Source organism: Bos indicus x Bos taurus, chromosome 3 (assembly GCF_003369695.1).
Source record: "Bos indicus x Bos taurus breed Angus x Brahman F1 hybrid chromosome 3, Bos_hybrid_MaternalHap_v2.0, whole genome shotgun sequence".
Lineage (NCBI taxonomy): Eukaryota > Metazoa > Chordata > Mammalia > Artiodactyla > Bovidae > Bos > Bos indicus x Bos taurus.
This window is the reverse complement of record NC_040078.1, coordinates 647,855-661,263: the sequence shown is the minus strand read 5'-3', so window position 1 is coordinate 661,263 and position 13,409 is coordinate 647,855. Positions and strand designations below refer to the sequence as shown.

The 13,409-nt window shown below is 35.6% G+C and overlaps 1 protein-coding gene across 8 annotated transcripts in view; it reads left to right on the top strand.

The window, feature by feature from the left end:
- DCAF6 (DDB1 and CUL4 associated factor 6) overlaps nucleotides 1-13,409 on the top strand; it is a 183,571-nt gene that overhangs the window by 98,547 nt on the left and 71,615 nt on the right. For all 8 annotated transcript variants that reach the window (XM_027526425.1, XM_027526419.1, XM_027526387.1 and 5 more), the window contains 2 exons: nucleotides 33-152; nucleotides 1,942-2,202. In XM_027526425.1, coding sequence (XP_027382226.1) covers nucleotides 33-152; nucleotides 1,942-2,202 — 381 coding nt within the window. The remainder of the gene's footprint in view (nucleotides 1-32; nucleotides 153-1,941; nucleotides 2,203-13,409) is intronic.

Sequence of the window (13,409 nt, the reverse complement as noted above, 5' to 3'; positions counted from 1 at the left end):
GTTCACTGATAAGACCTGTTTTGTTATCATAGGAGAGCAAAGTCCCAATGTGTCATTGATGCAGAGAATGTCTGACATGTTATCAAGGTGGTTTGAAGAAGCAAGCGAAGTTGCACAAAGCAATAGAGGACGAGGAAGATCTCGACCCAGAGGTAATTTTCATTATTAATTAAAGCTACCAGAAAGCTTGCAAAAACTATTTTTTGAAGTCAGTTTTATATTATCTAATGTATACCATATTTTATATCCTTAGTGATCATAAAGTTCTTACTGTATTGTGTGGAACAGTAGAGGACAAAGGGTGTTGGGTATAATTGTTCGTTTAGGTTCCTCTTGACATAGCCCTCATTGTTTGCTTTTCTCAAGTAAAGTAAGAGAATCTGATATTCTGCCTTGTAAGTCCATTTGTATGTATTCTGAGAGTGGATGTAGGTTAAACTCTGTGGATAAGTAAGTTTTATGTAATTGAATAGTTTCTTCTTTTGGTTATTTATATACAATGGTTATTAATTGCTATTTCTGGCATTAGCTGACCTATTTTCATATTTTGGTTTACTACTTTCCAGCTTTATGGTCTTTGATAAGTTACCTATCTCTGTCAAAAGTCAGGAATATGAAAGTTAATTCCTACTTGCTTTAAGTCCCAAAATGAAAATTTCTATTAAATTTCATTTAAAAATGGTTCTGTATAGAACAGTCTTATGGACTCTGTGGGAGAGGGAGAGGGTGGGAAGATTTGGGAGAATGGCATTGAAACATGTAAAATATCATGTAAGAAACGAGTTGCCAGTCCAGGTTCGATGCACGATACTGGATGCTTGGGGCTAGTGCACTGGGACGACCCAGAGGGATGGTATGGGGAGGGAGGAGGGAGGAGGGTTCAGGATGGGGAACACGTGTATACCTGTGGCGGATTCATTTTGATATTTGGCAAAACTAATACAATTATGTAAAATTTAAAAATAAAATAAAATTAGAAAAAAAAATGGTTCTTGTTAAATTCTGCATATATAAACTTAAAAAAATTTCTTAGACTATGGATTTGCTTAAGGGTTATCACATTTGTGCTTAAATTTAAACTAAGATATATTTAAATCAAGATAATTAAAGGAAAAAACTTATATTCTGTATTAGCATCTTTTAAGACATGAACTTGATTAATTCATTCTGTATCTTTCTTTTAATAATATGGATTTGAAGCAAAATCTGGGAAGTTTTTAACATTTATTGAGTATTCTTAATTATTCTGTTGCAGATAGCACAAGGCCTGCCACAGCACATTGCAGACACTCAAGCCTTTTAAAATCATGATCGCATCATGTTGTTCAGTGGCTAAAGCGCTGCTGCCAGTGAAGTGGGAATTGGGAACTTAATCCCATTCTGACCTAATTTAGCTTTACTCTTGTTAATAAAATTTTTCATTAAATATTTTCCTAAGGATACTATTATGTTACAGAGTGGAAATATATTAATATAAGTCCCTTATCCTTTCATTGTTGTTGTTCAGTCACCAAGTCGTGACCAACTCTTTGTGACCCTGTGGACTGCCATATGCCAGGTTTCCCTGTCCATCTATTAAATCAGAATTATCATCTTCAAACTTAAGGAACAAGACATTATTTATAGGCATCTTGCAAGCTGTTAATAGGCATCTTGCAAGCTGTTATTTAGCATTGTCTAAATAAAGCTGCGATATTGAGCATTTTGCTTGGAAGGTTGATTATTGTTAACAGGAATGTGCCGTAGGTAGGTTTTTTACCCCTATTAGTTAGCATGTTTGATTAAGGTACCAAACCACCAGTGGGTGCTTTTGATATCCTGAAATTATCTATTTCTCTATGTATGTGTGTGCACATATATTTCTTGAACATCTCTCTTTAGAGGAGTTAGTTTTGGAAAGCATTTAGTATTTCAATTTGTGTTACAATGTGTTTTTTGAAGGTGGGACGAATCAGTCAGATGTTTCAACTCTTCCTACGGTCCCATCAAGTACTGATTTGGAAGTGGGTGAAACTGCAATGGAAGTAGATACTCCAGATGAACAGTTTCTTCAGCCTTCTACATCCTCTACTGTGTCAACTCAGGGTCATTTGGCATCATCTTCTACAGAAAGCCCTCATTCTACTTCTTTGCTGTCTTCTCCAGACAGTGAACAGAGGCAGCCTGTTGAGGCATCTGGACACCGTACACATCATCAGTCTGGTGAGGATGTTATTCTTTAAATAGGCTGTGATTCTTCTGATGATTTTTGATAATGAAAACTTTTTAATGGGTTATTTTGAAAGAAACTGAATTATATCAACTTATTCTTGCTGGAAAAAATGATCAAAATGACATGTAATATATGAATATGTAACTTAAAAACAGAATTCAAGTGTGCCTCACTTGCATGAATTTTATCACGTAGCAGGAAACTGCAGTTTACCCAAGACAATTCTTTATAAAATGTAAGTATCAGAAGATAGTGTTTAGACACAGTTTAATGTATTGACTTAATGATTGTTGGCTTTAGTGAAGATATAGCCCTGGTTATTATTAGTTGCTTTGTATTTATTTATTTTTTATGATTTTTCTTCAAATCATGAAATACTTTCAATACATTCTTTATGGTGAATTTTATATGGTCTTTTGTCATCTATATATGCAATTTACCAAAAGAATTATTTCTCCTTTATTTACATGAAAAAAATTTTAACAGATCCTTGTCTTCTTGGTATTTGATGTTAATGAAAAAAAAAATCAACTTCTAAATTCTACTAAAATTGCATTTTCTTTTCAGTATTCCTCATGTTCACACACCCCTTCTCCATGGAATGTACTACTGTTTACATCAGTAATCTAGCATATATGTCTGTAGTTTACTTGGCATTTGAACTGTATACATGTAATTATAATAACCAGTAAGATGTTTATTCATATTTTTCTTTGGGATTTTTAAGGAAGTATTTTACTCATATATAATAAAAATATTAGCAACTAAAGATACAGCTGGGAGGCCTAAGCTAAAACCTATAAGAAAAATTCCTAACAGCTTTCCTAACTGCCAGATTTTATTTTTATTTATTTTTAAAATTTTATTTATTTATTTATTTTTATTTAAGTTTATTCTTGCTTCTCTGAAATTTGATACCAGATCACCAAATATGAGGTGTTTTAAATTAAGCACTTTTATCAGTATATCCCAGTTTTGGTAATTTATTTCCAGTTTCTATGGGAATAAAAGCCAGTCAGTTATATGACAATTAAATAATAGATGAGTAAAATTTACCTATAAAAATAAGCTAAAGATGAGCTATACAATTGGGTTTTCCACATTCTCTGTATATTCTTGAAATATACAATATTTCAAGTTATGGGAAAATAACATATTTGGAGGGTTTGGGAAGCTGGGACAAAATCAGCTAAAATTTTGCTTTCGAAAACAAGTAAAATTGGTAAAAATAAGAGTTTTTAAAGTGATAACATTCTTGGGAATAATCTTAAAGAGTCTGATCAATTGTAAGTTTGATCACAGCTTAGCAAGAAGATTGTCTATCTCATTTTCATGTTCCACTGAATCTTAACTGATTGCAGTTGTTTCTTTAACACATTTCTGAGTATACTATTTCGTAGGGAATTTCATTTTTCCTTTTTGTCATAGATTGTTAACACATTCTAGTACTGCATTTCAGATTATTAAATCCTTTTTAATATTTGATGTAAGTGTTAGATACTGTAGTCATTGAATCATTGAAGAGAAAAAAACATTTTAGTGATGATCCTATGACATCGAACATTACTTAGCACTTTTGTCTATAAGTTTTCAAAGAAAGATAAAGACTTTTGACGTAGATTATGGAAAGAATTTTGGCTGACTAAACTAAGGAAAATGGAAATATTTCCATGTTACCAAGATAGTATTGCTACTGAGGAAAATGATTTGATGTTAGATGTAACATCTAAAGATTATGTCTCTGATTGTTTTGACAATAGGCCTTAGCATTTTAACAATAAGGACTTAATGCTGTTTATGTTGTGTTTTTTTTTTTCTCAATCTTTTATTCAGTTCTAAGTCCAGATGGGTTTTTGGGTAGTAGGAATTGCCTATATTGGAAGGGAGTGTCATTCTATTACTGTCTTGCATAGAAATAGAAAAAATGAAAACGTAGGCTTCTTGCTTTTACTGTGAATATCTATTTTAAGTGTTTGTATCTTTCATTTCTGTCCCTTCCTTTTCTTCTGTCACTTTTGCTGGGGTGAAGGAGAGGCCCAGTGGGAATGTGGGGACTTGCTGGGCAGCACTCCATCTCATTGAACCAAATTATTTGCCTTCTCTTGGTCTGCAACTGAGTCACTGAATGTTCGTGAGGAATTATGTGACCACAGACTTCATTGGGCACTCCGCACTGTGTTAGAACAGTCTGCAACTGTCACACCTTACGTCTATCAGACTTTCAGCACTACACTTTGTCCTCATCCTACTCCCTAGCCGATAACCTTCTTTCATTCATAGTAGGGGGAAAAAAGCATTCACTTTCCTACTTTTGAATCTCTCAGCTTTCCAGCATCTGTACTCACATTGTCTATGACAGAAGTGGTCACATTGTGGGAAGAAGTGTATCTGCTCCTAACAGAAGCTAACCAGTGCAGTTTCTATCTCTTTCCATCTTTTCAAGGAGTTTGCTCCTTGTCCTGCATCTTTATTATTACCTTTTCTGTTGAATTTTTCCTTTCTACCTCAAACATGCTCTATTATTCTCTTGTCTTAAAAAAAAATCTCTTAATTGTCCCACATTCCCCTCTAGACTCATGTCTTTGCTCCTTTTATAATCAGACTCTTCATAAGAGTAGCTGACATGTACTGTCTCCTTTTTCTTACCATGTTCCACTTATTTACCTACCAACCCTAATCTGCCTTTTAACTTCCTTTTTCACTGAAACTTTTTGTCAAAGTCACTAGTGACTTCCATTTTGCCTCAAAAGTATACTTCTTTCTTTTAACCCAGTTGTATTTAGCACAGTCTGTCACTTCTTTCTTGAAGCACTTTTGTTTTTTGGCATCTGTGATACCACTTTTGCCTATTTAACTTTTATTAGCATCTCTGGCTGGTTTTCAGTAACTGTTGTTGATATTTCTTATTCTATAATTATTTGTCAATGTTTTAGTGGAACCCCATAGCCTGTGCTGTGTTCTCTACATGCACTCTGTCCTTCATAAAATTATATCAATTCCTGGAGCATTTAATATCTCCAAATGTATACTGACAATCTGATCTTCTACCCTGAGTTGCATACTCCTGTGTCCAACTGATTATTTAACACTTTGTTTTGGTTATCTTTGGACATCTTGGGTATAATATGTCTAACTATAATTTATCTTCCTACCCTTCCTATCTCACTGATCTCTTTAATCTTGATAATTTCATATCTTAGTAAATTATAATTACTGCTTATTTGCTTATTTTAACAGACTATGGGTTACTGATTCCTTGCTTTCCTTCATGTCCCTCACCCAATTCATCATCTGTTTTCTCCATATCTAAGATACCCTTTACTTCTTTTCATCTTACTGGATTGGCCAAAAAGTTCTCTCATGTTTTTTGCATAAGATGTTATGGAAAAACCTGAATGAACTTTTTGGCCAACCCAGTACTCTTATTCCCTTATACTTTATTGTCCATGCAGCAGCCAAAATGAGTATTTTAAAATATTAGATCAGATTATGTAACTTTGCCATCTCAAACTCCTCAAAGACTTTTGATTGTATTTATAAATATAAATAAAAGAGGAAAAAGAACTGAATCTTTATGGCTGGTGCCTTGTTTGCCTTTCTAGCCTCATTTCATGCCATACTCTGTCTTCCTAATGATCATTACACTGTAGCTATACTGATTTCAGTTCAGTTCCTTGAATATGTCAAGCTTTCTTCTGCCTCTTTCTTTTGGATTCTGAGTCTTTGTAACAAACTTACTGATCTATGTACTTGAGAAGCTCTTCCCTTGGCTCTTCCTTTTTTTTTCAGTTCTCAGCTCAAGTGTCACCCAAGGGAGGTCTTATATAACTCTCATAGCTAGATTCATCTTCCTTTCCTTCCTTCCCCCAAATTTTATTATGTCTTGTATAGCCCTGTTTATCTCCTGAAAAGCACTTACTAGAATTTGTAATTATTTTATTTTTTATTGATTTGTTTATGACTATTTTCTCATTAGAATATGCTCTCATAAAGACAAGAGATTTTATCTATCATAAGCCTCTTAAAGATACTGTTAAGTCCTTTAAGCTGATATAACCTATGTAAGATATATTTAGCTATTTGATAGTCTTTATAGTTTCAGTTCCATTTCATTCATTCTGGATGTTTCCAGTAAGCTTCACAAATTTGATGATATCTTCGACTGAAGCGACTTAGCAGCAGCAGCAGCAGCAGCAGGGAAGATGCTGTGAATAGATATCCAGTTATTTATTGTTTTTGGATTCATTATTTGCCCTTGGCTTTCCAGACAACATAAAACTGGATACTTTTTTCTTACTTTGTTCCAGAAATATTTTATGGTAACTTATGGAAATACTTGTAAAAAATCATTCTGGTACATGATGAAATCAGGACAGGTAAAAATAAATACGGGTAGAAGAAAAAATGGAGCCACAGTGACATGAATATATAAAGTGCATACCTGAAGAATAATGTATCTAGAGGGGGCCGCTGAATTGACTTTGAGTTTTGTAGCTGAATTAGGAAGATAATATACTCAAGTGGAATTTGAAGTCAGTTGGTCACTCTCTTTTTAAAATTTGAATTTCTTCACCCTTTGTATTCTTGAATTTTATTTTTATTCACATAGACTATTTGAAACTACATTCTATATACATAGCACAGAATCTGATTAGACATTATGATTCTTATTCATGGTCTTTTCTTGAATATTTAACAAAAGATGGTGCTTTTGAAAATATGGTTATTAGATTACCTATATAAAGACCAGAAAGATATGAATATGAGCTGAAATTACATAAGGTTAAAATGAAATCTTCATAATTTTATTTATAAAAAATATTTCAAAGTAACTACAAAATATTTTTTTCTTTCTCAATAATGCCTGTCAGACATCAGCTTTAGTTGTTTCTCAAACTAAGCCTTTGTGTGTTGTTTGTAATTTTTTCCCATGATAAGGAGCTTCTTGTAATGAGTGAGTGTTAAATGAGACAGTCATTCCAATGTGTTATACTTTAATTACCTCCTTTGGTCTTATTTTAATTTAAGAAAGAGAAGGTGGTTTCTTTGGATTGGGTAAGGAATATCAGTACATAAAAAATTTAGTTTGTGGGGGGCTCACCTTGAGAAGTGTGTCACCTAGAGGATCCATGTGTTTCTAATTAATGGACCCCTGCTAAGAGTCGGACATGACTGAGCGATTTCACTTTCACTTTTCACTTTCATGCATTGGAGAAGGAAATGGCAGCCCACTCCAGTGTTCTTGCCTGGAGAATTCCAGGGATGGGGGAGCCTGGTGGCTGCCATCTGTGGGGTCGCACAGAGTCGGACATGACTGACGCGACTTAGCAGCAGCAGCAGCAGACCATGAGAATTCAATTTTTTTATGATAGTACATAATGACTTATGTGTGGATTCCTGCTTATTTACAGATTTCTGTCTTGGCTCAGGTTTTGACATTTATTTAGATCTATTCAGAATCTTTATGTTGAAAAATTCCTGGGGAAGTAAAAACTGTGTAGTATAGCATAGCAAAGCAAACTTTTCAAAGCTCAGATAATCCAGTGTACAGTTTCCTTTAAAGGGTCAGGGTCTAGTCAGATGAGATATATGCAATTTAGAGAGTAGAAAAACTGGAAATAGTAGGTTAATGAACACTTTGGGGAAACTAAAGAAGAGATCAGAGGAACTTGTAAATCAGTAAAGGAACGACCAATTCTGATTTCCGAGATAGCAGTGAATGGTGACATGAAGTGAGATCTTAGTTCCCCGCCCAGGAATTGGATGTGTGTAGCCTGGCCTCCCTGGTGACTCAGTGGTAAATAATCCATCTGCAATGCAGGAGACGCGGGCTTGATTCCTGGGTCAGGAAGATCCCCTGGAGGAGGTCATGGCAACCCACTCCAGTATTCTTGCCTGGGAAATCCCATGGATGGAGGAGCCTGGCTGGCTACACACAAAAGAGTTGGATACAACTTAATGATTAAACAACAACAACAAAAAGCCTGGATGAAAACCCGAAATCCTAACCATCAGACCAGCAAGGGCTCCTGGCTAGAAGCAAGTTTTCCCTGGCTCTTGCCCCCATTGAAAAATGCCTTTCTCATGGAGGCAAAACTGTTAAAACAGGTACAAAGTTTATTATTAGAGACACAGCACAACAAGTGAGAGAGCAGGCAGAGAAATGGTTTAGTTAAAATTGAAGTAAGGCAGAGACGCACACCCTGAGAGATCCTCCCTAATGTGGAGGAGCACACTTAACTTCCTAAAGAGGAAGTTAAATCATTTATGTAGAGCAGTTCTTCCAGGTCTGTATCTTTGGCCAATTACCTGGTTTCTTTTTCCACATCTGACCTTCTTTAGGACCCTCTCCAACACACGTGCACAATTTTTTCCAAAATGATTTCCAGCCCAGAGGCCAGCGGGTGTCCTGTGGCATCACACATTATGGGTTGGTACCCCCTCCTTTTGACCCCTGAGGAGCCTTTTTGAACATGCTCAATGTTTCTCTTGCCCCAAGGATAGATAATACTCGATCTCTTGATCTTTTCCTCACCAGGGTTTAGCCCTTCTCTGTTTCTGCCATGGCTATTGTCTAAAGTGTCCTCAAGCAGACAAAGTCAGGCTATTTACCCAATTTCTGTTGTTATGTCTGTTTCTACAGGAGGCTGGTTGTAAATATCTAACCCACCTCCTGTCTCAGGAAATGCAAATAGGAGTCTAGTTTTAAGTGTCCAGCCTGAAGCCCATCTTTTTAGCCCCAAGAAATGTAAACATGAGGCCAGTTGTAAATACCTAGCCTGGAACCCATCTATTTCCTGCCTCTGTTCTAGGAGGAAAAATACCCAAGGATCACTTGGACAAAGGAGCAAGTTGGGAGTGATAGCAAGCAGATAAAGTACCACCAAACTACATGTAAAAATAATCCAGTATCCAGGACAACAGAACGTATATATTGGAAGAGAGGCAGGACTGGAGGTTACAACCAGATGGACTTTTGTCGGGGCTGTGCTGTGCTCTGTTTAGTTGCTCAGTCGTCTCTGACTCTTTGCGACCCCATGGCATGTTTGTAGCCCACCAGGCTCCTCTGTCCATGGGATTCTCCAGGCAAGAATACTGGAGTGGGTTGCCATGACCTCCTCCAGGGGATCTTCCCAACCCACGAATCAAATCCAGGTCCTCCCACATTGCAGGTGGATTCTTTATCGGCTGAGCTTACGTATAGTTTATTGTTGTTTTACATCAGTAGGAATTGTCATTATGGAGACTTGCCTAGATTCTTTAAAAACAAGAAGAGTAGAGTTAGTAGTTACTATCAGGAGATGGAAGTACAAATTTCCCATTAGCAGTTCCTGGCTCATTGTTGAGCAATTTTTGTTGTTGTTGTTATTGTTTTTAAAATTAATCCCAAAGATACTTGCTGTATTCACTTTTGATTTTGGCTAATGTTAGCAAATACTAAGTCTCCAAGCATTTATTCATATCACAGATGGTATATGTTTGTTTACACATTTTTAAAAGAATGTAATATATATGTATCTTTCATGCCTTTAATATTTCAAACTGCTAACAGTACTATTTGCTCAGACTGGCATTTCTGCTTGGAATTTTAATTCAAAATTTGCCTTTCCTATTTAGCTCTGTGATGACTTCTTTCCCTAATCTCATTTTTTTTTTTTAAACTTTTAAACATACAACCAGCCTTGTAAGTAAGCAAACAAATCCTTCTTTAAAAGGCACTGGGAGCATTGAATTAATGTTCATGACATTATCATAACTAAATCTTAATTTTCCAAGTTATAGAACATCGCTGCTTATACTTAGAGCCTGCTACAATAGATTTGCTACATCATCTGTCTTGTGGGTCAAGGATGGAGACTCATATCCCCATAAAACATTTGTCAGTGCAAGAGAGATGGTTTGAAACAACCATGAAGTTGGATAAATATTTTGTGATTTTTTTTTTTAAGCATAATTTGATGTCTCTGTTATCTCTCTCTTTATAGTAATTTCTTGTGAAGTATAAAATGACAAACTTCCTGGCTGCATAATAATGCTTTATTTTATATTGCTAAAAGTGTTACTACTATGCTGACAATAACTATAGAATATGTATATACTTAAAAAGAAGATAGAATAATATTGAGCATTACAATTTATTTGTTAGTGAATACTATCCTACGTGATATGGAGAACTTTCTAGGAGGAACTGGCAGTAAAAGACTGATGATACTTGAGTTGTGAAATCTTAACTGCCAGTTGAATAAAATCCTTTATAAATAGAGGATATGGTAACAAAGGTTAGTATTTCTGGCATGATTGATTCTGAAACAATAAACCAAATTTGCAGTCTTATAATCTATATAAAAGAAGCTGAAGAGTGAAAAATCTGACTTAAAATTCAACATTCAAAAAACTAAGATCCAGTCCCATCACTTCATGGCAAATAGATGGGGAAACAATGGAAACAGTGACAGACTTTATTTTCTTGGGCTCCAAAATCACTGCAGATGGTGACTGCAGCCATGAAATTAAAAGACCTTTGCTCCTTGGAAGAAAAGCTATGACCAACCGAGACAGCACATTAAAAAGCAGAGACATTACTTTGCCGACAAAGGTCTGTCTGGTCAAAGCTGTGGTTTTTCCGGTAGTCATGTATGGATGTGAGAATTGGACCATAAAGAAAGCTGAGTGCCAAAGAAGTGATGCTTTTGAACTGTGATGTTGAAGAAGATTCTTGAGAGTACCTTGGACTTCAAGGAGATTGAACCAGTCCATCCTAAAGGAGACCAGTCCTGGGTGTTCATTGGTAGGACTGATTTTGAAGCTGAAGCTCCAATACTTTGGCCACCTGATGCGAAGAACTGACTCATTTGAAAAGACCTTGATGCTGGGAAAGATTGAAGGCAGGAGGAGAAGGGGATGACAGAGGATGAGATAGTTGGATGGCATCACTGACTCAGTGGACATGAGTTTGAGCAAGTTCTGGGAGTTGGTGATAGAGAAGGAAGCCTGACGTGCTGCAGTCCATGGGGTCACAAAGAGTTGAACCCGACTGAGTGACTGAACAGAACTGACTAACTGAAAGTTATTTGGTAATTTATATAATTTGCTGTGTCACTGAGAGAAATTCCATGTACTCCATACATCAAATCTACAACTAATTTCTACCCATACACTTGGTAGTACATCCACTTTATTAGAGTGGATGAAATTTTTATGTAAATGTCTAAAGCCAATTCCTCCTCTTATCTACTGCAGCTCATCTCTTTTGGTCTACTCAAGGACATCATTCCTGCATTTGCCCACTTCTTCTTCTCGCCTCTTTCCAATTAAGTATATATCCGTCAGTATACAAACATATGTAGTCTGTCTCAAACTAAAACAAACCTCCCTTGATTCTATTCTCCCACCAACAGTCAGCCAGTTTCTCTTTTCCCCATTCACAGCAAAACTTCTGGGAAAAGTACATATGCTTTGTCCCTCTCCTTCTTTACTTCCCTTTTGTCTTGAACCTGTTCCAGTCAGGTTTTGGCCTCTGTGACTTCACTGAAATGGCTCTTGTCAAGCCATTTTCTTTGTGGTTAGTTCTTGGTTAGTGTCTTTTTCATTGAATCAGGAGACACAGCTGCTAACTTTATCCTTCTTGAAATACTTTGATCCCTGAGCTTATAGAAATTGGTTCACTCACTCCTCCAATCTCCTTTTTGCATTCTCCTTATTCTTAGTATTCTTCCCTTCAGTTTAGTTCTTAGACGTCTTTATTTTTACTTACTCTTTCATTGCCTGAAAGTAACATCGTCATTTTTGCTTCTGCTGCCAAGTCGCTTTAGTTGTGTCTGACTCTGTACGACCCTATAGATGGCAGCCCACCAGGCTCCTCTGTCCTTGGGATTCTCCAGGCAAGAACACTGGAGTGGGTTGCCATTTCCTTCTCCAACATTGTCATTGACATCCAGATTTACTGGTGAATTCTAACCAGTATATATATTATACTGTGTGTGTGTATATATATATATATATATATACACTGTATATATATAATTTATACAGTATATATTATAGTGAGTCCCTACTCGGTTTCTCCATTTGGATACTAATTGTTTTCTTAAGTACTACTTCCTCCTCCTCTGCTCTTCCCTGTCACAATAAATGGCAACTTCATTTTTCCTGTTATCTACACTGAAAACATTGGGATCACTCTACATCCAAGCTATCAGCAAGTTTTTCTGCCATTACCTGTAACATATATATATTCCACATCCAGATACACTTCCCCTTCTGAGCATTTGTACTTTTTTCTTTGCCTGGAACAGTTTTCTTCCAGATACCCGTGTGGGTCACTCCCTTACATCCTTGAGGTCTTTATTGAAAAGTCATCTTAGGAGAAGAGTCCTTCCGTGATGACCGTATATAAAACAGCAGCCAGTTCCCCCTCTGTCTTCATCACCCCTGTCTTACCCTGCCCGGTTTACTTCATGGCACTTATCCCCACTTGACACATAGAAACACATACAAATTCATTGTTGTATGTTTTTTTCTCAGAACACACCAGTAGGGACTGTTTTTTTTTTCAATTTTTACTTATCCCAAGAACCTAAAACAATGCCTTGTAGTTAGGTACTCAGCATTCTCTGCACAATTTCGTGTTATACTATTTTTTATCTATGGCCACTGCTTCAGATGAAGTGTAAGAAAATGTTAAAGATTATGTAAATATTATTCATCTTAAAAGAAAAAGCAAATGATAATTCTCACATAAAAAGAAACATTTTAGCTGAAAAATATGTAGCTTTTACTTTTTAAAGGTCTCTCTACTAATAAATTTCAAGGATTGTTTCCAAATGTATTAACTTTTTCATAATCTTAATTATTATCTGATTGAAATTTGTAGTTTTTGTATATAGGTTAAATGAGATAACTGATATTTTCTAATTGTTGTAAAAGGAGATGCAATTAGGAAAGGAATGTTCACTTTTAAATGTTTTGTTATGAAAGATTTTACTTACACTCTGTATAATTACATAAATATTCTTAGAGAACTCTGTCTTAATTCATTGTAGTTAAACAGAAACATTTGGGTATATAAGTGTCTGTAGTTTATCATAATTTAATGATCAGTAATTTTTTATGAGTAGTTTGCTTTTAGTATTCCTCTGTGAGATGTGTTTTATTTATACCCTTCTCTCTTTAAAGTATAATTGTATTCTTACTATTT